Here is a 25,021-nt window from a genome sequence, read left to right as displayed (position 1 = left end):
GCAAACTTCAACGATGGATGCGTGGAAGTAAAAATGTGGGAATTCTGCTCATAATTACCGTTTTCCTCTTTTTCTCTCTCACCTTCCTAAGCAGGTTAATTCAGTAATATGATCCGTTTCGACTGTGTTTGATTGCTGAAATAGCACATCAGAAATGTGTCAATTAGCATGCTTGCATGAGATGATATCAGGCTGTGTGCAGGTGCTAATAACAGTGAAAGCATTTAGTGCTTTTACACCCCGACTGAATATTTCATTATGTGGCGCGTGTTTCACCACTCACTCCGCGGACCTCTGTCATTTCAATCTCCCCTCAACATACTGACTGGCGCAGTGCACCTCTGCCAAGATAGCTATCTCTCACCCGCTGTCAGAGCCGCCTGCCAGTCACGAGCACAATCCAACGCTCCACACCACTCCAGAATACTCGCTACTGCTAGGAAACCCGACAAATGCATTGTGACTTCCTGCAATTAGATGTGTTGCGTCTCCTTTGAAGTGTTTAAGTGTGATATTGTTATTGCATAATATTGCAGATGTTCTAAATAAACTTTTTTTTTTTTTTTTTTTTTTTTTTTTTTTGAAAATTCTGGGGACAATTATTATATTATTCTATATATTATTCATAATTATTTATATTACAGAATGCTAATTTAAAATATAATTGAAACATCTGAATATCGGTAACATATTTATTAATGCATTTATTTTTGTCAACATCGAAAACTGTTTTTCCTGCTTAATATTTTTATAGAAACGTGATACATTCTTTGATGAATGGAAAAAGAAAATATCTGAAATGCAATTTTGTAACATTATAAATGTCTTTATTGTCATTTTTTGTTTAATTTTTTAGCCCAAACATTTAAGCCTGGAATAATGATGCTGGAAATTCAGCTTTGACGTGACAGAAATAAATTCTATTTTACAGTATATTAACGAAAACATCTGTTTTAATAATATCACTTTAAATGTTATTCTGTGATAGTACTTCACAATATTACTGTACTCACTATATTTTTTGTCAAATAACTGATTAAATGTATTCTTGGTGACGCGTTTCAAAAACATGATTTATTTTTATTATTTCATTTATTTATTTATTTTTTTACTTATTGAAGGTTCCACTTGATTTCATTTTTGCAAACAGCCGAGCCCAAAACAGTCGATTTAAACATGCATTTAATCAGAGAATAAAAGGCCTGGAGTACTTTACAGGAAACTAGCAGGTACCGTAAGCCAGACAGAAAGTTCTCTATTTAATTGGTATGTCCAGAGGAGCGTCCTAGACGTGCATTTGGGGAAAGAGAGAGCGAGAGAGAACAGAAGTTGCCCTGAGAGCCGGGCGAGCTGCTTTTCAAACAGCGTTCAGCTATTCCAGCGCATCACTCGGCAGTCACTGGCTCCCCGAATCCCTCTCCAGCAGCCTATGAAAGCAGCTCCTCGCTTTGAAAATTTTCCCTATCATGCAAACTGACAAAGGCATGCTTTTCAAAAACCCACAGCCAATCTGTTGATCATTATTTATTTACGACGGCCTGGAGGCGCAGAAGCCTGTAAAAACCATACTTGATACGGTATACGCTGGCTGTTTTTCCCTTTCCTGCTTGTTGAATAAAGTATCCCTAAGGCTCCCTCAAACAATCGCTTTTCATTGTGCATAAAACGCACCTTGTAAAGGCGAGGTATTTAATGTATGTTGTAATATATTGACAGGGAGGGCACAGGTTGAGGGAGTCCACGGGTCTGTCTTTGGTAATTTTGATGTTTCGCTGCAGGGCTCTGGCTTGAAAAAGCTTACACCTAGAACAGAGGACCTGTCATCCAGTACCCAAGAGCCAGCTGAACACACAGGCACCCTAAAGCACAGAAAACTTTGACACCGCTTTGAAGCGTTTCAAAACAGGGTAAATAACTCCCAAGAATTATTATCACTTGTAGATCAAAGAGTCGATGCATACATTACATGGCAAACGGGGACCTTCAAATCTGCTCAGAAAAACAGTTTTGCGCTGTAAGTTAAGGAATAAAAACCAAAGATCCTTCTGAGCAATCGCTGAAAGCTATTTTTTTTCCCATTCTACTCGCAGCTTATTGTTTAAAACCAAGAGCGAAAAAGAAACAATTGAACATTGATCATTTTCAGTTTGAAAGCAGACTAAAGGGCGAGATCCTCTGCAGGGCTGACAGTTTACAGTATGTAGAATTCGACATAATTGCTTCTTTTGGGGGGAGATTCATGTTGGAGACCTCTGTCTGGGGTACTTATTATAAGCTACAGAGAAATGCCTTGTGGGTGGCACACAAACGAAATGAAACTAAATAATAATAATAATAATAAATACAAGTAAAACGGTATTTTGTTAAATACGAAAATTTTAAATAAAACATTCTAATTTGTAAAAAAAAAAAATATGTTAAGAAATATGATGATGAAAGCATCTGGTAAATGACTAAATGTAAATGTAAAATTAAATATTGCATTGAAAAAATAAAGCTGCTGTCTCATAACAAATTTAAAATAAATGTTACATTTTACAAGTACTACTACAATATAAAAAAAAAAACATACACAGAAAAAATTTAACTGTTATATTTTATGTAAAATAATATCTGCAACACAAAACTGGGATAATATACTAATTTGAGAGAATGCGCCTCTCAATGCGACTCTGCACTAAATTACAACATGGCTAGTTTTTTTGGGGGGTCAAAAAAAAACGAACATACATACAGTCAAACATGTTGGCTATCACTTTGCAGAAAGTTCCTCTAAACCTTCGACAATTTCTCGCTCCACGGCGTGCAACTGAGGGCATTGTGTCTGCATTTTTTACAACCTCTGCATAAACGTCTCCTGGCCACATGGGCGGAAAGCAAGTCCTTTTATCAGTCAAAATCAATTAGCAGCATTCTAATTCCAGAGGACAGGATAAAAGGAAGGTAATATTTGAATTCATTTTTGATTGCAATGATACATTTCACATATGGCCTTAAGTACGAAAAACACGCCTCACAGGGGTTCCCACAATAGATGAAGAGCCCCGAGGCTAAGTAACCATGCTGGCGTCTCTGATTGGTTGGCACCGTCATTAGTGCCACCGCTGTTTAAGAACTACATGTGGACGGGACTGGGGGGAGATGACAGCTGAGACTTTAAAGCAAGAGTATTTTTCAAACAGCTTTTCATAGCTGCTTTCATGACAGAAATATTTCAGCTCTATCATTAACCGCTGACAGGCTGACAGCTCAAACGCCTCGGCCTGAAAGGCCTGCTCTCCCCTCCCTCTCTCTCTCTCTCTCTCTCCACACTTTCTTTCTCCTTCTCCACTCCTCCTACTCCCACCATCCCAGCACCATCCGTCCTGTCTTTCCTTTTGAAGGCTGGAGGGAGCGTCTTGAAATCAATGTCTTACCTCATCATTTTGGGTGAGCAGTTGGGTGAATTTCGCATGCCTCCGTTGCGTTGCTTCTTTTTGGGTGACAGTGTTGACGGATGCTCATCTTCGACTGCAAACACATGCAAAGAGTGTCAGACTGCGGACAGCTGGGATTGTAAAGTGTGCTGGAGATGACATATTAAAGAACACAAAAGCCAACACTCAATCAATCATTGCAAAAAACACTCAAATCTGTGAAGACCTCCAAAAATAGAAAGAGAACAGCGTTAGTATGGACAAAAGTACACTTAAAGAAGGCAAGTACAGACCTGAAGGACAACCATTAAGTTTTACACCCTGTTTTCCATGAATTTTGCGTTGGTTTGAGCGATGTGCGTGTGTTTTTTTTCAGTCCGTATCAAACTCTCTTTTACCTCTCTGTCATTGTTTGGAGGGCATGAGCTCGAACAATGACAGAGGGGAAGAAAAAAAGAAAAAGAAGAGTAATTTGGTGTGTGTTTTTTAATGGATGACTACATGGCAAAATCAATCCTCATCACTCAGAGAGCCGTGAGTGATGGCTCCGCTGTGAGTCTGTCCCCCGTACCACAAGCACTCTCAGCGCTGAACAAGCACCCTGAACTGAGCCTTCTCTTACTGAAACGCCTCTCCAGAAGGACGTTACTGAGGGGCCTGTGAATGTCACAAGCTCTCTGCTTTAGAAACACGTCATGTGCGAGCGTTGAAGCTGCCGGAGGGTTGAGCTTCGCCTGAGATGTGATGGATATAGTGAGGTGAAATATTCAAAAGCCATGGCTTTACTTAGGGGAGTAATTCACCCTAAAAATCATTTATGTCATTCCAAACCTGGATGAATTATTGGTTTAAGGAGAAATTAAAAAATAGATGTTTGTGTGCGTGATCCTCTTTTATTGCATAGCATCAAATTGTGGCCATTGCATCTAAAGTTGCCAAAATAAGATTTATATTTTTCAGCGTGCTTTAGCATGTCGGTTTCCTCAATTCCTCCTCTCCTATTTTTTGATGAACTGTTCATTTAAGCTGGGGAGAAAGTGTTCAATATTATGTATAATTTCCATGTATACCACAGCATTTTTGTTGTTGGTTTTTTTTTCCATTTAGCAAATAATTTCATATTTGTTATGCTCAACTGCTATATTTATACCACGCATCTTTTTTTATCTGTATTTCATGTGACTAAACCCAACACGGTCTGATCTGTATTAGAGACAAACTAGTAACAGAAACCCAAACTCTAAAACACTGCAATCTTGCTTTAGTGTGGCTCTGTTAGAAATTCATCAGCACAGCAAAATATTAGGAGACAAATACTGCAGACGCATATACTTGTAGGTCTCTGATTTCCCTTTGTCATCTAATTGTTCTAATGCAAAAAGACAAATTAAACAAAAAGACGCTGTCTGCGTCTTCACCAAATGCCAGTGCTTGACATTTGCAATTACACTGTGGAAGGAACAATGTGAGACAGTAATCAACTTTAAAAATATCACTACTGCTAAGATGGCTGTGCAGTGGCCCTTTGTTCCGTGTTATGGTTGTTGAGCGAGTGGCCTGGCTGGGCCGGACCGCTCTCTTCTGCCCTTGCTCCTCCAAATTAGGCGGCGGAGATTTACGAGCTACAGTGGTGCCCTTCAGTAAGAGGCTTAACAATGAAATAACTCCACCTGCAACACGGCCATTTCAGCAAGTCTCCGCTTGTTCCAAATTACATTACGGCACTTTTACAACCTCAATCAAAATAGGATCAGCCCACCAAAGTGTGATTGCTGTTCCATACCACGGGCAGCTACAGCCCTCGTTTTTATGTGTCGCTGATCAGAACGATTGAGCTAGACATCTGTCTCCTCTGCTTCAGACATACAACGAGGCTGAAGCATGCTTTAACGCGCGACAGAGATATAACAGAAATAATTCTGCAATTTTGTTCGCACCTGTAATTCTGGACACCTTGAGAAATTTAGGGTGTTCATAACAACTGGCTTAGGTTTAAAACCACATTGAAAATAACATTTAAACCTGCGATGGCACAGAAAAAACAAAAAAAAACAATATGAAATATTTTTTGATTTAGAAAGGAAAAATATGTTGATTTAGTTCTGCAAGTCCGAGACCACATTAAAAATCTAACTTAAACCTATAAATGAATTAGAAAAAGGTAAAAAGATAAAAATGTATATATTTATATATACAAATATATTTAAGATGTGATGTGTATATATAATAATAAATAAAAATAATTTTAAGCTATTACAATTCTGAACACTTTATTTGTACAATAAGGTCTTAGACAAAAAATATATATATATATTATATATTTATAATATATATATTTATGTAATATATATATATATATATATATATATATATATATATATATATATATATATATAAATATATATAATGAAAAAAAATTGCAATGAAAAAACTGTTCAAAACACGTAATGAAGCAAAATGTATTTAACATATTAAAAAAGCACTTTTTAAATAGTGGCCTTAGACCCCACTGTATTGGATCTTCTTTCAATGACAGTTTTGGTTACACACACACACACACACACACTCACACTCTTAGTGTTGGGGCAGGGGGTATATTAGCCACTAGCTGCTGTACATGCATGCAACAGTGACTGCAGGGACCCATGCAGGAGGAAGGGGTTGTCTGCGGCAGCACTGACTAATGCGTGCTAAGGCGCCACCTACAGTGCGTGGGGGTGAGCGTGGAGGACAAGGTGCTGGGGCGGTAGCGGTATTTTCCGGGCAGGCTGCGGGCCCGGTTCAGACCAGCCAGGCTGTGAGGGTGTGACTGTGAGGGCGGCGCCGGAAGGAGAAGACTTCCTTTACGGTTATTAACAAGAGGTACGGCAGTCGTGGAGCCCTCCACAACCGGCAGCACACTGGAAAGAGTGTTGGGAACAGCCATGCTGTTGGCCAGTTTGATTGAGCGGTTTTGAAAAGTCGGTATAACTTCCTCCTTTACTGTCAAACAGTAGAAAACAAAAACAAAAACAAAAACAAAAAAAAAAAAAAAGAAAGAAGAGATGACTGTGAATTGGGTCAGTGACATATGAGTGTCTACGATAAAGGGGGAAAAAATTTAAATTATATATATAGTATTCAAAAAATATCTTTAAAACACATTTCAAGTTTATACATGTTTTTTTGTTATGTTGGTTTCATATAGAAAATTTATAGTATTTTATATATATATATATATATATATATATATATATATATATATATAAAAAAAACACAATTCAGTGTATTAGTGTATTTAATTTATAGGTTTGAAATGAATTATTTTAATATTAATAGTATATATCTATAATAAGCTAAAATAATTGTATTTCTATATTTATTTTTAACAATCACGTATTATTACCATGTGAATGTCACATAAAATGTTTGGCGACTTACACCACATGACATTTTACAACCTGAATTAAACAAGGTAAAATGACCTAATATTTTAAGATGCTCTAAATAAATTAAAAAAAAAAAGTTAATTAAAAAAAAAACATTTGCTAAGATTTCAAATTCCTATATAAAACGTAACCCAAAAGCACATGCCATTAGTGCTTCTAAGCTAAATATATTATGATTAAAACATTGAAACATTCATAATTTATCAGTGAACTGCATGAGAATCACATAAATATTTAAATATGAAAATACAAGTTGACATGATTTTCATTGTTGCGCCATTTATTTCCCCCTTCGATTACCATTTACAGACAGATCCACAAATCTGTGTGCCATAAAGGCAACCGCCGCACATTTAAATAATTGACGTTGACCCCTCGGTTTTATTAAACACTACTTAACCACTTGGCAAGCGCTTTAGGTGAAATGTTCAATATGACATTTGCTTTTCCGTTGCTAATAAACATTAATTAATTAGAAGCACTTTCTTCCCCGCCTGCTCTGCGACAAGACAGAACAAAGCACGAACATACTATTCCTGATCACCGTCACAACGAATCAGGTCACAGTGCAGGTAGGGATGTGCTCACACAAGGGAACACGGCAATCTCTTTACATTCTGCCTCAATATACGGCAAAGCCGTGTTGAAACAACATCTAAAATGTGTGAAAATCAATACTTCACACAATACGCGAAAACGTCTTAGATTAAGCTGCGAAAAGGAACGAAATAACAACAATCTGCAGTCAGACAGACAGGAGTACGCGGTGTGTGTAAGAGACCTAAAGTGTTGCACACGGGGAGTTATCAAGCTCACCGCCTGCCATCCCAGCCATAAGACTCCAGCCTAATGCTATCTACATAAAAGGCAAGAGGTTAACCAATATCTGGTGTAAGTGGAAAAGCAGTTTCCGCCCGCTCCCCAAACCTTGCTCAGAGCAATAAATAGATGGTTATTTCTGCCGTCAGCTGCCGCATAGATTTAAAGGCCGCCACAGATAACTCCTGGATTCATCTGGCCCCTGTCAAACACGAGTAGCATTATACAGAGAACATCCGCTGTGGCACTTTCACTGTGGATTTACAGTAATCCAGACGGCAACTGTCCCTTTATGAAATGCAAATCCTGTGACGAGCCGCAATTGTGCATTCTTATCAAGGCCATTGTTAAATTATAGAAAATACATCTGTGAGAAAACGCATTTTAAAACTTGATTCGATTTTATGGCTGCTCTAAATAAGTCAATTTGGCATGCATACACTTTGCAACATTTGAATCTTTTTAAACAATTTTAAGTGTTAATAATAATAGCATAATTTAATGTATATTGTAGTTTTTAAAATATTTTTTTTTTTTGCATGTTTTGACCTCCAGATACAGAATTATGACACACAAAAAAAATGTGAAAACAGTTTAAAAAGTAAATGATCACATCCGGCGAATATTTACACAAATGCATCCGGTTACATGCAAAATGAAGCTTAATAGCAATAAAACAGCATTCGTTGGTGACTGGTTTTCCTAAAACCCATTCGGCTGTGAACCGAACCCCAGACTGCGATCCCATTTTCCCTGGAGTTGTAGCGCCATCTGCTGTTGGCGGCGCCACAATACAGAGACACGTGCAATACCTCACAGCATTTCTAGCTCTTCAATCATCCCTTGCAAGGACACAGAGCTCTTTATTCAACATCTGGATTTCATATAGATCCTCTCTATTCAGCACCTGACCTTTCTCATGCACATGTTTTAAAGTCGAGCAGCCCCTCTGATGCATTTGACCAGAACCCAGTGCTGAGAAACTGTCATCACGGCCCACCTTCCCATCAATCCCCAGTAATCTACAGAGAGCTGAGGATGGCAGCTTTTGTGCTGTAATGCTAGTGGGGGTGAAATCAAAAGCAAAGAGCCAAAGCAGGCAGGTTGCACGAACGAATGAGGGAATGAGGAAAACAGAGAAGTACACTTACGTGATCTGACATATCCGTTAAACTTATATTTGGCTGAGGGGAACGCAGAGACCGATGAGAGGATACAGAGAGGAAGAGAGAGAGAATGAGGGTGAGACAGACAGCAGAAAGACACTACATCACACTCGCACAAGGACGGAGAGGAAGGAAAGTCAAGTTAACAGCATTTAAAGCAAAGAGGTTGATGAAGATAATGATATAAGCAGGAGATGATTAAACAAAAGAGATGATTGGGACTGGATTTCAATGAAGCGATGAAAATCAAGCTGCCTGTTCAGTGTTTCCACAGCACGGATCCATTTTAAAAGTCAAATGTTGGATTCCCATCCAAAGACCTATGACGAATATACAGCCCAAATCCCACCAACCTCACAACGATCATTATGGTATTCGGAGTTCGCTTGGAGAAAAGAGAACGCTTTGATAAGTCATAATTTTATCCTTGACACTCGATTTGATGAAAACCAGTGAAACCGATCAAACAGATGTTAGCAATCTTGAGGCTTAAGCAAATAGTTAAACAACAAATTACAGATGTTTCCCATCACATAATTGCTTCTGTAAAAATTAAACGCTGCCGGGTGATCATTTTTGATCGGTAATTACTATCTTGTCAACTGCAGATGAACGTCAAACCGTAGGCACGGCATGCTGGGAGAATCAAGATTATTATATGCTACAAACTTGTGACAAAGCAAACAACATTAGTCACTAAAGTGAACATTGTTTCTCTAATGTGGTGTATTTCTGAGTGCAGCGATATTAGTGACATTAATATTAGCAAATCTGCCAAACATATTGCAATATTAAATGATATTTTAATATCGATATTTAACAAAAAGGAAAAAAATGTGATTTAGATGCCGGTTAGACCATCCAATAGCCTGTGCAGCCTAAAAGGCATAACCTGGAACATCTAAAACGTCATTTAAGAGGAAGGCAACACCATGAGGCCAAACTATTTGTGTCTTTGGAATAATGAGCACTGAATCATTTTAAGCAGGTAAACAGCGTCAATATTGATTTCATGTTGACTTTAAGTCAACGTATCCGGGTTGTTGCAGACAATCATAATGCAAGATGTGTTTGGATGCATGTAGGCTGCTCTGTGCTGCTGCCCCCATCGTTGCAAAGTCTCATCTTTCGTTCCGAGTACTGTATCTGATGCCATAAAGGTCACGTCGCAGGCCCAGGGCGGGGCGGTGACACAAGCGCTCAAGCAGGGGCCCTGCGCCGGTCCTGGCATATGTCGCTTGCGATCTGCGGGCGCAGGAAGAGTCGGCCGACTCTCTGGCTAGCATCTGTCCTACACGGCGGAGGGGATGACCGGCCCTGCTCCTGCCTGGTGGTAAGGAACTGTCAGGTTGAGTTTCATGACACACCAGCTGAGCTGGGGAAATGAAAATGCAAACATAATTTTCATGTCAGGCTGCATAAGAGCTGACGGTGCTGAGTTCCACCCTGCAAGGAGCGGACAAGATCCACTCTCTGGGCTGCGCCGCGCCGCCCCACCCTGCAACGCTCGTCACATCCTCGGCAAACTGCATAAACCAAGCGGAGCGGGCAAGAGGACAGAAAAAATGAGAAGAGAAAATATGCCCCGAAGACTGCAAAAAGCCGCAAACCCTTTCAGAGTGCCAGGCGATTGTTGTTTACAAAACAGGCATGCCTAGGATTGCCCTGCTGGAAACTTCCTAGCGAAAGCTCATAAGTTCAAAACAGGAATTAATACCCTTTGTGATGCTGAGCACCTTGAGAGTCTTTAAAGCTGGTGTAATGAGGGGATAAGTCTCGGCAGGTGGAGCGGAGGGACTGTTATTGTCATTGTAACTTAGAGCAGAGGCAGCTAACTCACTCGTTCAGGATATTTGCTCCCTAAAGCCTGCACTTGCAGAGATAACAAACTCTTCTTAATAGTGTGCAGTGCACAGAGCTATAATGAGTGCTCCATTGCTCCCTACTCCTCATCAACGACTCTCTGGGCTTTGATTGCAGCCAAAAGAGAGAAAGAAGGATAGTGTCGACTTCTCACGCATCTCATTTTCTTACTAATAATTCTTTGTCTGGCTTTGGCAGGAAGGAGCATTACCAGCCTGAGTGATGCATGCACAGAATCAGAGTAAAAAGTGCACCAGGGCCGTCTGAGAAAGCGCCCATCAGGGAACATTACTTCTTTAAGACAGAGTGCATTTACTGCCACGCGTTTCATGCATTCAGCAAAATTACTGCATCCAGGGGAGTAGTATTTATTTCAGCAATAACGTGGCTGCTATAATGTGCAGGTATAAGACCACCATATCATGCTTAGAGCAGAGATGTGGTGTTATGTTTTCTGGCCCATTTGGGGTGTGGGAACACATAATCGCCAGTTTAGTTGTGAAAGTTGCAAATTTAATTGATGGAAGAAATCAGAAAATAGAGCAAAAATAAGCCCCACGTGCTCAAAAGAACAAAATTATCATTTTTGGGAAAACTGCGGCAAAATAAAAAAAAAATGGAACTTGTAGCCACTGTGGCTTTTTTAAGAAAAGGTAATAAGATTAATTGGGTACACAAAACAAATATAAGATAAAAGATATTCTAAAAAATATATAATATATACATATCACAGTTATCACTGAGATACTATTAAATTTGTATGGGTATGTAGCATTTTTTAAATTTTGATTTAAATTCAATTGAATTCAATTGAATTTTTTAATGTTTTTGTGCTTTTGTCTTTGGTAGGTTTTTTTTTTTTTTTGGTATTTTCATTTTCATTTTTAGTTATTTTAGTACTTCCAGTTAATCTAAATTAAAATGAGAAATGTTGCTTTGCCAACAAGCTGAAATAGGTTTTGACATTTTCAGTTAATATTTTTATAGTATAGTTTTTATTATTCTACACATTTATTAACAAAACATACAATAAAGTGAATGTAGTCAATAAATTTGAATTTAAAATACATTGCAATTAAAATCATTTAAGTCACTTTCAAGTGATTGTGCATAGAAACTTAGCAACTGCTGTTTTAATTTAAACAGGAGCAGATGGTACTTAGTTTGGGCAGACTAGAGACCAACGCTGGTTAGCAAATATTCAGAACAGGGTCAATAATGTGATGACGTGCTCTGACAATTTAATAAGAAAATCATTACTGACTGAACAAAATCAAAATCAGATGGAGGAACTCTGAATTCCTCATCATAAAGATGTAACGTTAGATCTGAGAAGAAACCGATGAGAAGGAGTCAAAACAAAGCTTCAACTGGCATTAGCTGTCAGCCTTGGCAAAAAATGCACTCAATTCAGAAAAAAACAGCAGGAGCGAAAACCAACGGAGTATGATGCTACGTGAAGAGATCAGTAACTATGTAATGACCAGTAACTGGTATCTAGGGATATCAGCACAGACCAAAACACAAGACACAAAGTCAACCCCATCATAGGGCTTGATGCTAATCTAAGCTGAAGTGGTGAACAGTCGGAAGGCAGTTGTAGAGGAAATGCGATCGCCTGAACTGACCCCTGCTTTTATAGTAGGTCGCACCGCTGCCATTCCTAATTGACAGACGCTTTAGTATTTCACATCTGCTACGGCTTAATGAGAAGACCCCTGTTCGGTGCTGTCCTTTACACAACTAACCACTTCAGTCATCTGACCTCATCCAATAGCCTGAGTCACCGCCATCTCAATTGAGTTCCTGTCAGGAGATCTCTTTTTAACTTTCCCATTGAGCCTGACAGTCCCACTGTGGTATACAAGGCATTAAATAAAGCACATTGACTTTTTCTCCCCTGATTGCTGGCTAAGAGAAAATCATCGAGGAGGATCAGATCCTGTGGAAAGGGGGAGAGTTTGATGTGTTTTTTCAATTGCACCTAAATGTGGACTTCGCTGAAGGAAGAGGTTTTATTTCAGCCAGTGGAAATGGTGGAGGCATTAATGGCTTGCGGTTGTAAAACATGATTGTCCAAGGATAGCAGAAAAGACATTGCCAGTGTATACTTACACTCTAAGAACAGAAGAATCTCACTAAAGATCCCTTTCAATCACAATCTAGTGTTTGCCATGCAAATTAAACATGATTTTAGTCAATAATAGACATAGTTTGCCTGCTTTTTCATTTACTGATACGGTTCCAAATTTGAACAAATAAAGTCAAAAGGGATCTTGAGCAGTGAGCAGTGTTTTTAACATTTTAAACTGGGCGAGATGGTTTTGGAGCACATTCAAAATTCAAAGACCAAAGGATTGCTGGAATCCAGTGTTTGAACCTGGGGGAAAAGAAACAGTTAGCAATTTAAATGCATCTTCCTTAATCTGATGTAGAAGAACACAAACATGAAAACACTCAAAACATCATTTGTGTCAATTAGCCCATGGGTGTTTCGACTAAATTCACATCAAAGTTATTTAACAGATACATGTACACCTGCCATGTAAAAGTGTAAACACCAAAAACAGTGACTGCAAAAAGGTCACCAGCACCGCACAAGTGCTCCACTGACACAGCATGCGCCAACACAGGCCTACTGCACCTACTGCAGCACTAACACAGAGAAGCCACGTCACTTCAACTACCACCAATTCACCAAACGAAAAAGAATACCTACTAGTGTACCAACCAATAAGCCACATATACGGAAATAATGGAGGAACGACACAGACACGGCACATGAAACACGGCACAGACACGCACGCACTTACGCACACTCACACGCTCACAGGTCACGGACACCGAACGGCATGTGGTTTGGCGATCGAACTTACAGGCACGTAAACTGGTTGAGCAATCATGAACAGAGACAGAAGAAAGTGGGAAGGCCCTCTGAAGACTGTCCATGTTACTATGTACACTGCCTGACATGCACGAGCAGTCGCGCTCAGAGCGCCCTCAATCAAAACAACATGCCAGTTTCATTCGCTTGTAGACGGACATCTTGGCTACAGTCATGTGTTGGATGAGAGGAGAGGAAAGCAGCAGGTTAATGGCAAGGATCAAAAGAGCTTTTCAACCAGGGAAGTCTGAAGGTAACTTTTTCAAACAGGAACAAAAAGTGCAATGCCTTAGCAGCAAGCTCTGACAGACTTGACCCGCAGATGGACCGCTGCGTTCCCACTTTAAATGCGCTCCTGATTCGCTTTTGGTTCCGTTCACACTGCACAAGTCAAGCGCGATCCAAATTTGAAGAATCGTCCCAAATCGTTAGACTTTGAAAACATGTTTAGGCGGGAAGCAGCCATCTCATTGGGGTCAAGCCGTGCCCTAAGGCTGATCATGTCATAAAAGGTCAAAAGGTCAGATATGACAATATGATCAGGGGTTGGGGCAAGGAACATTCAGGCAAAGAGAGGAATGGGTGAGAGAAATGTGTTCAGCAGCAAAACCTCTTTGGATAACATCCTCTGTATGTAAAAGAGAGGATCACGTACCTGTATCCCATCATGCAGCATCAGGTTATCGGCATCACAACGTGCTACAGGCTCTAACGTAGGCGCTCTGTTCTATTTGTCAAACTCTGCTCAATCAGGGATTGGTTGGGAGATTTGTGTGGTAACATGCCAATAGGCTATTTCTTTGCTCCCTGATCAGAAGTTGCTTTCACATGCATTGCGCACTTGATTCAGACACACGGTACGTGGAGTGTTTTTTTTTTTTTTTTCTCTTTTTCCCGGTTCGCAAAGAAGCTGTGGTGAGAGACTATAGCAGCATTTGATTGCTGTGAATCGGACTAAAAACAGTCCTCGGTATGCATTCTCCCGGTGCCACCTCGCTAACGGACCATAATCAAGTCTGGCACCCTCAAAAGAGCAAACAATCCACAGGGAAAAGCCTGCTTTTGACTTCCATCTGAGGTTACGAGCCCGAATTAAGAGGCCAATTTCAGTTGTATGCTGGAAAGATAATACGGTAAATGACTTGGCCTTTAGAGCCATAACCTCAGGGACTGTTATTCGTATAGAACCATGCAGAACAGCTGAAATTAAGGAGAACAGGCATGCAGAGGGAGGCGACCGCGGTCGTATCTCTTGAAACGGCAGCCCGGTCGACCGTTTACGGGGCTGAAACAGATTAAGGCAATGCGAAAACATGCAGCAGCGGGGCTTCTACTTAATTTCATGCTGAAATCTGTCGCTTCAGAGTTTGAGGGTTGACATTCATTGGAGCACATAGTATGTGGTTATGTTAGTCAGTGAGACATGGAGGGCGGAAGAGACACAAGACAACATGATGATGCGAGTGACTGAACATGACTACACAGAGAGCCTAATTACTGAAGCCTCTTTAACAGGACAACCCGATTTAGCAAGAATGCTCTCAGCACCCCTAACATATGTCCTCAACCCAGCAGCTTCCCATAATTCAAAGCAGGCTGCGTCACATGTTAAAGTACTAATGGACACTAACTTATCTGCAAGCTTTACTTATTCACATTATAGCCTACTTTGAGCTTAGACGGTTACAATTACAGTTAAGCCTTGCATGCTTACAATACTAAAAACAAACACACCTCTCTAAAGCAATATAAAGCGAACGAGACCCTGGCTCCTTGGGGAGACCTACATAAAGAAACCTAGTTGGCAAGTGAGAAGACCCTGCATTGCACACTGGCTGATAGCAATCTTGCTAAATAGGTTTTACGAGGACCTCAGTGTTTCCATTCTGTCCCTATCTCATTTGTAGAACTACAGTGGCATCTAGTGTTCAACGTTGTGTACAGCAAAGGTCAACACCACCGTGAGCCTAACGTTGAGAGATGCACCTATCAGTGAGGGCAGTGAGTAAAAAAGGGCCTGAACTACTGAAAGGAATTGAAATGCAGAACATTTCAATTCTGCCGATGGTTGTTGTGTCGTGTAGAGAGGCTGGGCAGGGGCCGGGCGGTGGAGACAAAGGGGAGGCTGTAGGCAAGAGGGAGACCAGATTGTTTTGATTGTGTTTTGGAGACGATGCTCGTTAAGCCTAAGAATTTGAAGAACTTCCCACAGAACTCTTTCCGCTCTCTGAAAATACAGCAGCATGCGAAATTGCCTCTGACAGCGAGGGGACGGATTCGAGTGGACTTAACCTCCCCCCTTGGCACTCGTGAAGTCCATGACTAATAGTAGCAAAATCAATCGCCTTGTTTGACTTTTTAGATTGTCGTGACATTCATTATGGGTTTCATGAGTTTCGGGAGGGTCAAACAACCTTTGAAACGAATCCCTGATTTCAGAATTGTGCTGTTAGTAAATCTTTGGGTGGAATTGCAGTATTGGTCATGGCCTTACTGATCTCTCCTGTTAAAGACTGGTTTGTAGGGGGTCAGGGCTGGGACATTTTCAGGCCAGTTAATTCTGTTGTATTGTTTTGGGCTGAGGACAGTGGAGAGATGAGGCGTAGGAGGGATGCAGCAGCTAGACTGATACATGCAACATATATATAGATATATATATAGAACTATTATCAGAGTCAGACTGTACTCTGGCCACAGGAAACCCGTTTTTACTCACAATATGTCACTACCAGTGAGAGGTTTAAATAAAGAGGCGGTATTCCAAGGCAGCAAGGAAGGAAATACATCAAGAAGTATGTCAATGATCAAAAAGAGGGTGAAATAAAAGAACACAAACTGCCATTTAAGCAATGGAAACCTCATCTTCTTTACTGTAAGGCTACTGGCCTCTTCTCAGGTGATATTCGGTTTTGGGAGGGTGCATATAATCAAAAACATTTGACTGGGGTGAAAAAAATTTAAAATCATTTTATCCATTATTTATTTATTTACTTATTTTTTGGGATAAGAGAAATTCATTACTTTTATTCAGCAAGAAAAGCATTACATTTAAATAGATTGTTGTAAATTGTAAAATAAAATGAAAAAAAAAATAAATTAAGCAGCACAAATTTTTTGGTTTGTTTTTTTCATCAGCATATTAGAATGATTTCTGAAGGATCATGTGATACTTAAGACTCGAATAATGGTTCTGAAGTTTCAGCTGCACAATCAAAGAAATAAATACTGCTACAATACTGGCTATTTTAAATTGTAATATAAATTCACAATATTACATTTTTTCACATTCTATTTTTGATCAAACTAATGCAGCCATGGTGAGCAAAACTGAGTCTGTGTGATATCAAACAATTCATCATCTGAAACATCATATACAATTTTCACATAATTACATGAATGTAAACGAAAAAAAAATGAGAAAGGGTTTGCAGTTAAAGGCAAAAGTGTGCACAGTGAAAGGTCACTGGGAATGAAGCTGAATTATTCATCTTGTGGCTAACTGGTTTGGACAAATGCTTATATAGGTCATGTAACAACAATGCATCATTCCAACATTAATGTTAATGTAAGCTCTATTTAACATAAATATTGCTTCATTCCACTACACCAAGATTAGCAAATGAAAACAAACATTTAGGTTTTGCCGCATCTATATATAATTAAGAGGGTGCTAAAGGAAATACATTTCTATCAAATGATATAAATGTCTACAGGAGCTTCTCTGACAGTGGACTACACTCTGAGCTATTAATCTCTCTTCTACTTCAGTGACTTCCTGTCAGAAAGTGTTTGCACCGGGCTGAGGCAGTGGGACATGACAGTGGCGCGTCCGAATGGCACTTGCGCTGGGCGTTCTGGGTAAACAGGGTGGATATGATTGGTAAAATGATCCTGAGCCAGGAGTGTGTTTTCAAAAGGTCTGGCGAGGATGGGCCAAGCTGCTCTTGCCTTTTGTTTTTCCACCTGACTAGTGTCATTACCTCCGCCTCTCTCCTCCTGACACCACCATGAGCTGACAGCCTCTCTCTTCAGCCCTGCTAATCACGTCATTCCCTCTCTACATCTGTATCTCTCTTCTCCATTAGCATGCTGATGACTGGCTTTCCTCAAGAGTCTCACTCTTTTACAGTGTCATTTTTATCCCTCCTTTTCTAGGCCTCTGGTTTGAAGCTTGTTTTTTTTTTTTTTTTAGATGTAGTCGCTAGTTTCTACAGTTCATTGCTTTTTGCTTATGCTTTCAAATGGCTGTTCTCAAAGTGAAAAAGAACACCCTAGGGGCCCTACAATTGTTTTGTATGGTTGTCTTTTTATAATGATTGCAAGGCAGCAATCTTAATCACGACAGATTCTTTTCACACTTCAAGGGTTAGTTCACCCAAAAATGAAAGTTCTGTTATTAATTGCTCAAGTCCATTGTTCATCTTCAAAGCACAAATTAAGATATTTTTAATAAAACACGAGAGCTTTCTGATCCTGCTTAGAGAACAGGGTATCTTCCCAGACTCAGAAAGGTAGCAAGACATTGGTAAAATAGTAAATTCATGATATCATGCATCATTATACTCTCAATAATGGCGGAATACATGATTTGGAAGGGAGGAATTGTTCAATAAAGTCATTATTTTGTTTTCTTTGCACACAAAACTTTTTTCATAGTGTTGCAAATTTACAGTTGAACTTTATTGATGTCCTTACTACGTTTCTGGGGCTAAGAACATTTCAGTTGCATTGCTGCCTATGCAGGGTCAGAAAGCTCTCAGATTTCCAAAATATATTCATTTGTGTTCTGAAGATGACCAAAGGTCTTATGGGTTTGGAACGACTTGAGGGACAGTTATTAATAACAGTCTCTCATGGTCAATGAAGCTACATTTATTTTTTTATTTTATATTAAAAATAAAAGTTACAAAACTAACATTGTGAAATACAAGTACGAATGTAAACACCCATTTTAATATATTTCAATATATTTGTTGAATGTAATTTGTTACTGTGGTGGCAAAGCTGAATTTTTAGCAGCCATTACTCAAATCTAGTGTCACGTGATCCTTCATCCTTCTTCATTCTAATCTATATAATATGCTGATGCATTGAATAACAAACATTTCTTTGTATCATCGGTGTTGAAAATAATTTTGCTACTTCATATTTTATAATTATTAAATTAGTAAGTTTTTTTTCTATGTGCAAGTCACCTTTTTTCTGAATAAAAGCAATAATTTCTTTGATCTATTTGAATGGTAGTGTATCTAATCAGTTATAGCAGCACATGACTATCATCAAATGAGTAGTGCGTCACAGTGTTCATTTAAAAGAATGCGAAAAGACCTGCTGTTTCAAGTAGCTGAAAAAGAAAAAAGGGTGAAATAGTTTTTTTCATTGTTTAAATTGTCAGCACTACAGTTGTTTCTAATAAGTTCATTGTAATGTGACATGTGAACTGCTTTTGGCAAATAGCATGTGAATAGAAAAGCACAACTGTGAACTTGGAAAAAAATCTGAACTTTAAGCATTGCTTGTTTGCTGCCTTGCAAGTGTTTCTTTTTTAGCCTGACATGAGCCTATTATTTTATTTACAATGTGTAACTTAAAACAAAAAGAAAAGAAAAAAAGAGAGACCCAAGAGAAACAACAATATCTGACATGTTACACAACATAGCAGTGCCCTACAAAGTGAAAAAGAGTTGGCGGACACTTTCCGTTCAGACATGAGGCGAGGGATGGTCGGGTGTACTTACTTCTCTTGCAGCCACACTTTTTAATCCTTTTGGGATCTGTGATGTCATCATGACATGCTTTGCAGTAGAAAAATGCTCTGAAGAAAGACAGTAAAGAATTGAACATTCTGATTCAAATGTGCCATTCACATTTCAGAATGAAAAATGAAATACAAGAGCAAGTTATTTTGACAACTTTCGGAGATGATTACCTTTTGACCTCTTTGGCATCACTGGCGATAAAGAATCCCAGTGTCCCCTCCTGCATCTTAACGTGATTTCCCGGGTTGATCAGAATACTGTTCAGTCAGAAAAAGAGTCATTGTCATCAACATGAAAATCAATCTTGCACATTCAAACGCTCTAATCAAGAGGAATGGTACACGTGGTTTTGGACCTTGTTAAGAAGACTGATGAGAAAACATGCATATACTGCATCAAATTTTGATACTGAAATTGAACTTTAGTACTCATAAAATACTGCAGGGAAAGGGACGTGTTCAAAAATACTGCTTAGGCCACTTGGTTTCACACAAATACAGTACAGTACACAACAGAATGACTTGCCCATTTTAATTCTTTTTTTTTTTTATGATGGTCTTAGATTGAATCGTCTAGGTGATGAGATAAAAGAAAGAATTAAAATTGGGGCAGAAACAGTCTAGGCGTTCTGGTGGACAGGCCTTCAGAAACTCATGGTGTGAGGTCTATCACCACACAGAAGCGCAATTTAACTCCTTCTTTAGTGTGGAGGAAAGCAAGGGAATGACCAGCCCACCAAGAGTTCAGGGTGCATCCCGGGTCTCTGGATCTGCGGCAACAGCATAACTAAGCCAACACAAGCCATGCAGTTTTTCTTGAAGTTGCTACTGCGCAAACAAGAAAGCGGAATTCCAGAAATCATTTCATAAATATTGCTACCATTACATTTCAAGCATCAGCTAATAAGCCATGGTCATTAATTTTATTGTTGTTGTTAAACCAAAGTAAAAATAAGCACTGAGGCAGAGGTTGTGCCACCAATAATCAGCATATGGCACTCTGACAGACTGATATGTACATGTTATTTTATATTTTTATTGAGCAACTTTACTGACTTTTATATATAGGTATGACATACTGCATGCCATATAATCCTGCTATTTTTTCTTATTATTTAAATTATTAATTTTGCAAAATATTATTGTAAATGTTTATTTTTTTCTAAAAAAAATTGCAACAGTCTAAACATCTTTACTGTTTCTTTGTAATGTCGTCTTTTTACTGTCAAAATTACACAGCATTTTGCAAAGCTCAGTACAATTGTTCTGGTTAACGCAACCTTTGCTTTGAGTTTTGGCTCCTCGCGATCCCAAGCTACTGTATTGTGAACAAATACCAGTCGCTTTCAAAATTAAGCAAGCCCTGTCAGTGTCTTTTTAGGACTTCCCTTGGTGGGCAAGGAATTTTTGATGTTCACGAATCCAATGCCAGATATTTGGGAGAGTCTGGTTTGTAACTGTAGAGGTTCAGCAGTGTAGACAGAGCCACTACTGAACCACTGTATCATTCCCCATTAATTAGACAGAGACGACACAACACAGCCATCAATGGTTGCCGGTTGTTAGGAATCATCAATGAATTGAGTGGTTGCTGCAACACTTAACAAATGCCCAGCCTGACTAGAGCATCAAGGCCAGAGAGCCCAGAAGAAAGGGAAAGGTACATGAAAGACATCCTATTATTCCAAACTCGAAATTGTGGCCAGCATAACTGGCTCTAAAAAATCCATACAGTTTAATAACATTTGATACGTGCAGTCTATCAAAATCCTTTCCTCTGGGCTCGTCAAATAACCACTTAATCAAAAATGAAGGCCAAAAGAGGGGGATTTAATCCATCATAAAGCGGAAGTTGGCTGGTCAGTTAATGAAAACGTCAAAAGCGCTCTGTCTTGCTCGAAATCATTGTGCTGGATTATTTATCACTGAGCTTTACATCTGATTAAATAGCCCCCTTAGCGAGAAGCAGCACATTTGGCATGCCGTTCAGAAGATGAATACAAACAGACTCATTCACTGACATATTCACACACATTGCTCCCCAAATTTGAGATTTTCGCCCCGCTTGACACTAAATCGTACTGAAGCCTAATGCAATGGGCCGCTCTTCGACCGATTGCATGCAAAATGTAGGCTTCCATTCATACCAAACCTCATATTATGGGAAACAAAGCATCACACATCACATGACAGAGCATACGGGCATGCGGTTACTAAAAGCGTCACAATCAAGGGTACGTGAAAAGAGAGCAGGTGCAGCCACCGCACAGCGGCACGTAGATGCAAACTGTTGCAGTAACTTCTGTGCAGTTGGATTGTTGTATAGAACACCAAACTGACAGGAAGTGACCTCACTTCATAAACATCTACTCAGAGACGCACAGGCATTTGGGGACATGATGAACGTCTGTTCCAGACAAACACTGACAAACAGACTGACTGTTCAGTCACACACACACACTCACACTCAACAGAATCAACATCACACACACACATATATACACACACATATACACACACACACACACACACACACACACACACACACACACACACACACACACACACACACACACACACACACGCAAATACAGTGTTAAAGTTAAAGTGGTAATGACAGAAAAGGCAAAGATGGTCGCCATGAATAGTGTGGCCTTTACTAACCAATCTGTGTTAAGCGTTTAATACTGTGTGAAGTAAAACTTGCCATATTGGGACACATCAGTTCTTAATGGACATACACTAGTTTTTTTGATATATAATGCAGCTGTTTTCCTATTAGGTGCATTACGAAATAAGTGGAAAAAACAAAAAAAAACATGAAGTACTGTTCGCATGGAGAGCACAACGCTGAAAAAGACACGGGCAGAAATGATTTGCAGCTGATGAACACTGAAAAATAATCAAAGAGGGTAAAAAAAGAAAGGAGAAGAGAGGAAGTTGAGAACAAAACCAGAGATGAATGAACATGGAGTGGATTAACGCTGTTGATGTGTGAACAGCACATACGAAAGAAACGAGTGAATCGAACAATAGCAACTACTCTCTCTGCCTGCAAAGAAGTTAGTGCATTAAGCACAAAGAGAATCACAATAAGAGAGATAGCGAGAGATTTTGGCCATTTTTGAGAGGGAGGTGGTACAATATCCTTAAGCTTTTCTCCCACAGTTGATCTAAAGTGTAGAGGGGTGAGATAATGAAGAGGGCATACCGCTTTCTGCTTCTGCAAACAACAAGAAAACATTATAAATCAAACATAGACTTGGAAAAAAGGAGGCGAGGTGTCAGTCATCTGTATCTGCACAGTCAGGAAATGAAAAAAAGTAGAAAAAATAAAAAAGTAGAGGGCAAAACAGTCACTTTTACCATGACAAAACACACTTCAGATTGGTTAACTTGTCCGGCCTACAAAGGAAAAGTTATGGTCTAAATCCCAAAGTGTGCTTCCAAGTTTAGACCAGCCCAGGACACCAAATTGAGAGTTATGCTAAAAGATTATGTTGTGCCCTCTAAACGTTTTGCCATTGTGGGGTATGGCAAAGTTATTAACCAAAGTTTAACAGCCATCCATTACAAAGTAATCAAATTATATGAACTGTATCACACCGAGTGACAGTAAAAAATAACTTTTGTTTTACAGTCGCTATGCGTGTTGGCACCGAGAATACTGGACATGAGTGGCACTTTTATGTGATACTGGGGAAAACGAGGTTCTGTCTTACTTTTTAGCACGCGATTTAAAAAGAGTGAAAAAGAAGAAAGCTACTTCATAACTGTTCTAAAGACACAACTCTTTGAGAGACAATATGACAAAACCTGGTAGTGGTGGGCAATATGGGCAAAATCTTATATCGCAGCATGACTCGCTTTTAATATTGTATTGGTATATATTAACCATTAAATATTTTTATTTTACATAACCAGATGTTAAAAATAACCAGAGAACTAAATACTTCACAAGAGAAACAATTCATCTCATTTGATAATTTTAACCATAATTTACAGGAAAAAACCTAAACGATCAGATTATTCATATTTAACCATTGCTGTGAAAAAAAGATTCAAAACTATAAAACTAATATTATAAAATGCACAAGTAAGACTCAACTGACTGGAAAAGCCACATTGAAATACTAAAAACAATCATTGGGATTCTGCAGAAAATGCTACATCTGTAAAAAAACTAAAAACTACAACAACAACAAAAAAAAATACTAGCCAATATATTTATCTACTGTGAATTAAACAGTGAACACATTTCCAGTGGCCCATGATATATACTATCATACCGCCCATCCCTATTTAAAAAAAAAAAAAAAAAAAAAAGGAAAAAGGAAGAAACATAACCAGGTCTTCTGGCTGATATTTCTGTGCGCGTGTTTTCAGGCCAACTTGTGTCCTTAACTACACTCATTAGTACACACTGTGTACACAAAAATGTATTAGTAAGAGTTACAGTGTACAGAAACATTGGAACACAGGTTGTGGATGTGGGAAGGGGTGGTGGATTTGGCAAAGTCAAAGTTACTGAGACAGAGTACTTCATGTTATTAGTTCCAATGGGTCACTTAACAGAATGCCACAAAAGTGCTATTGATAGAAGGCTCTTTACTCGGAGAGTAAACCCTCATCAATACAGCACAGTGAGTCTGAGCAGATGTCGTGGCTCTTTGGCTTCACAGTGACTCTTACAAACAGTGATCGGCAACTGTGATGCTGTGAGAGTCGAGCTGATGCGAACTTCCTCCAAGAACGTAACATGCTGCTGCCTCAATGAGAGCGATTTCAATTTGAAACCAGATTAGATTACTTGCAGAGAGATTTAATGATGAAAACCTGTCAGCCTTTTCTTACAACATAATATCTAGCAAGTAAAGAAGGATAACTGTACTGTAGGGAGTCTGTAGGACCTAGGAGGGACACAACTGCTTTGTCCCTCTTCGGTCAGTGTATTGTGAATGGTGGAGTTGAAGAGAGAAGGGCAACAAACCTGCTTTCCCTCTGCTCGGACTTGTACTCGACAGCGATCAACAACAACTTGAGCTTCACATAGCACAACCTGAAACGTAAAACAGACATTTAATGTCTAGTAGTCATCAGTCAGCAATTTAAATTCATGAGAAACTGAATTGGCCTTTAAAAACGATTTAATGTTGATCTACTGCGATCAGAAGAGTCTGTTAGCGTGAAATGTCATTGGTTCAAAATCTTGCTTCACATTAAATATAAAATATGCGCCAACTTGCTGACTGCGCGCACGCAACAGTTTCACATTCAGTGTGAACAAACAAATTGCTTAACACCGAATTGTGTTATACCACATCTGAGCATGTGATAGTTCAGGTTTGCAGTAAATTCTGCAGTATATATAAAAAAAAGGCAAGAATTTATGAGAGCCTTTATGATACTTACAACAGTGTGTTTGTGCAGAGTAATGGCGTGGTGTAAAGCTCCTATGCTTTAGAGCAAAAGCATACTTACTCACAAACTGTAGGAAATGAAAGCCCGACAAAGGCACTGGACAGGTACTCTGTGTACATTTCATTGGCCACTCCTTCCAGATAATACTTCTGCCACGTGTCCTCTTCGATCTGCACAGCGAAAACGGTTGGATTCAGATACACACAGTGAGGAAGCACACCATTTAATTTGATGGAAACTGATAGATAGCAATCAGAACATCTAAA

General features: G+C 39.2%; 1 protein-coding gene across 2 annotated transcripts in view; it reads right to left on the bottom strand.

Annotated features, from left to right (window-relative positions):
• LOC122356634 (calcium-activated potassium channel subunit alpha-1) overlaps positions 1-25,021 on the bottom strand; it is a 113,781-nt gene that overhangs the window by 21,159 nt on the left and 67,601 nt on the right. Inside the window, exons 14-20 of one of the 2 annotated variants that reach the window (XM_043255569.1) lie at positions 24,816-24,925; positions 24,325-24,393; positions 22,546-22,557; positions 19,506-19,592; positions 19,315-19,391; positions 16,293-16,301; positions 3,417-3,510 (exon numbers count right to left, since the gene is read on the bottom strand). In XM_043255569.1, coding sequence (XP_043111504.1) covers positions 3,417-3,510; positions 16,293-16,301; positions 19,315-19,391; positions 19,506-19,592; positions 22,546-22,557; positions 24,325-24,393; positions 24,816-24,925 — 458 coding nt within the window. The remainder of the gene's footprint in view (positions 1-3,416; positions 3,511-16,292; positions 16,302-19,314; positions 19,392-19,505; positions 19,593-22,545; positions 22,558-24,324; positions 24,394-24,815; positions 24,926-25,021) is intronic. The other variant, XM_043255570.1, reaches the window with a different exon arrangement.

The sequence above is a fragment of the Puntigrus tetrazona genome, chromosome 13 (genome assembly GCF_018831695.1).
Source record: "Puntigrus tetrazona isolate hp1 chromosome 13, ASM1883169v1, whole genome shotgun sequence".
Lineage (NCBI taxonomy): Eukaryota > Metazoa > Chordata > Actinopteri > Cypriniformes > Cyprinidae > Puntigrus > Puntigrus tetrazona.
Note: the sequence above shows the minus strand (reverse complement) of the source record. Positions and strands in the feature narration are given on the sequence as shown.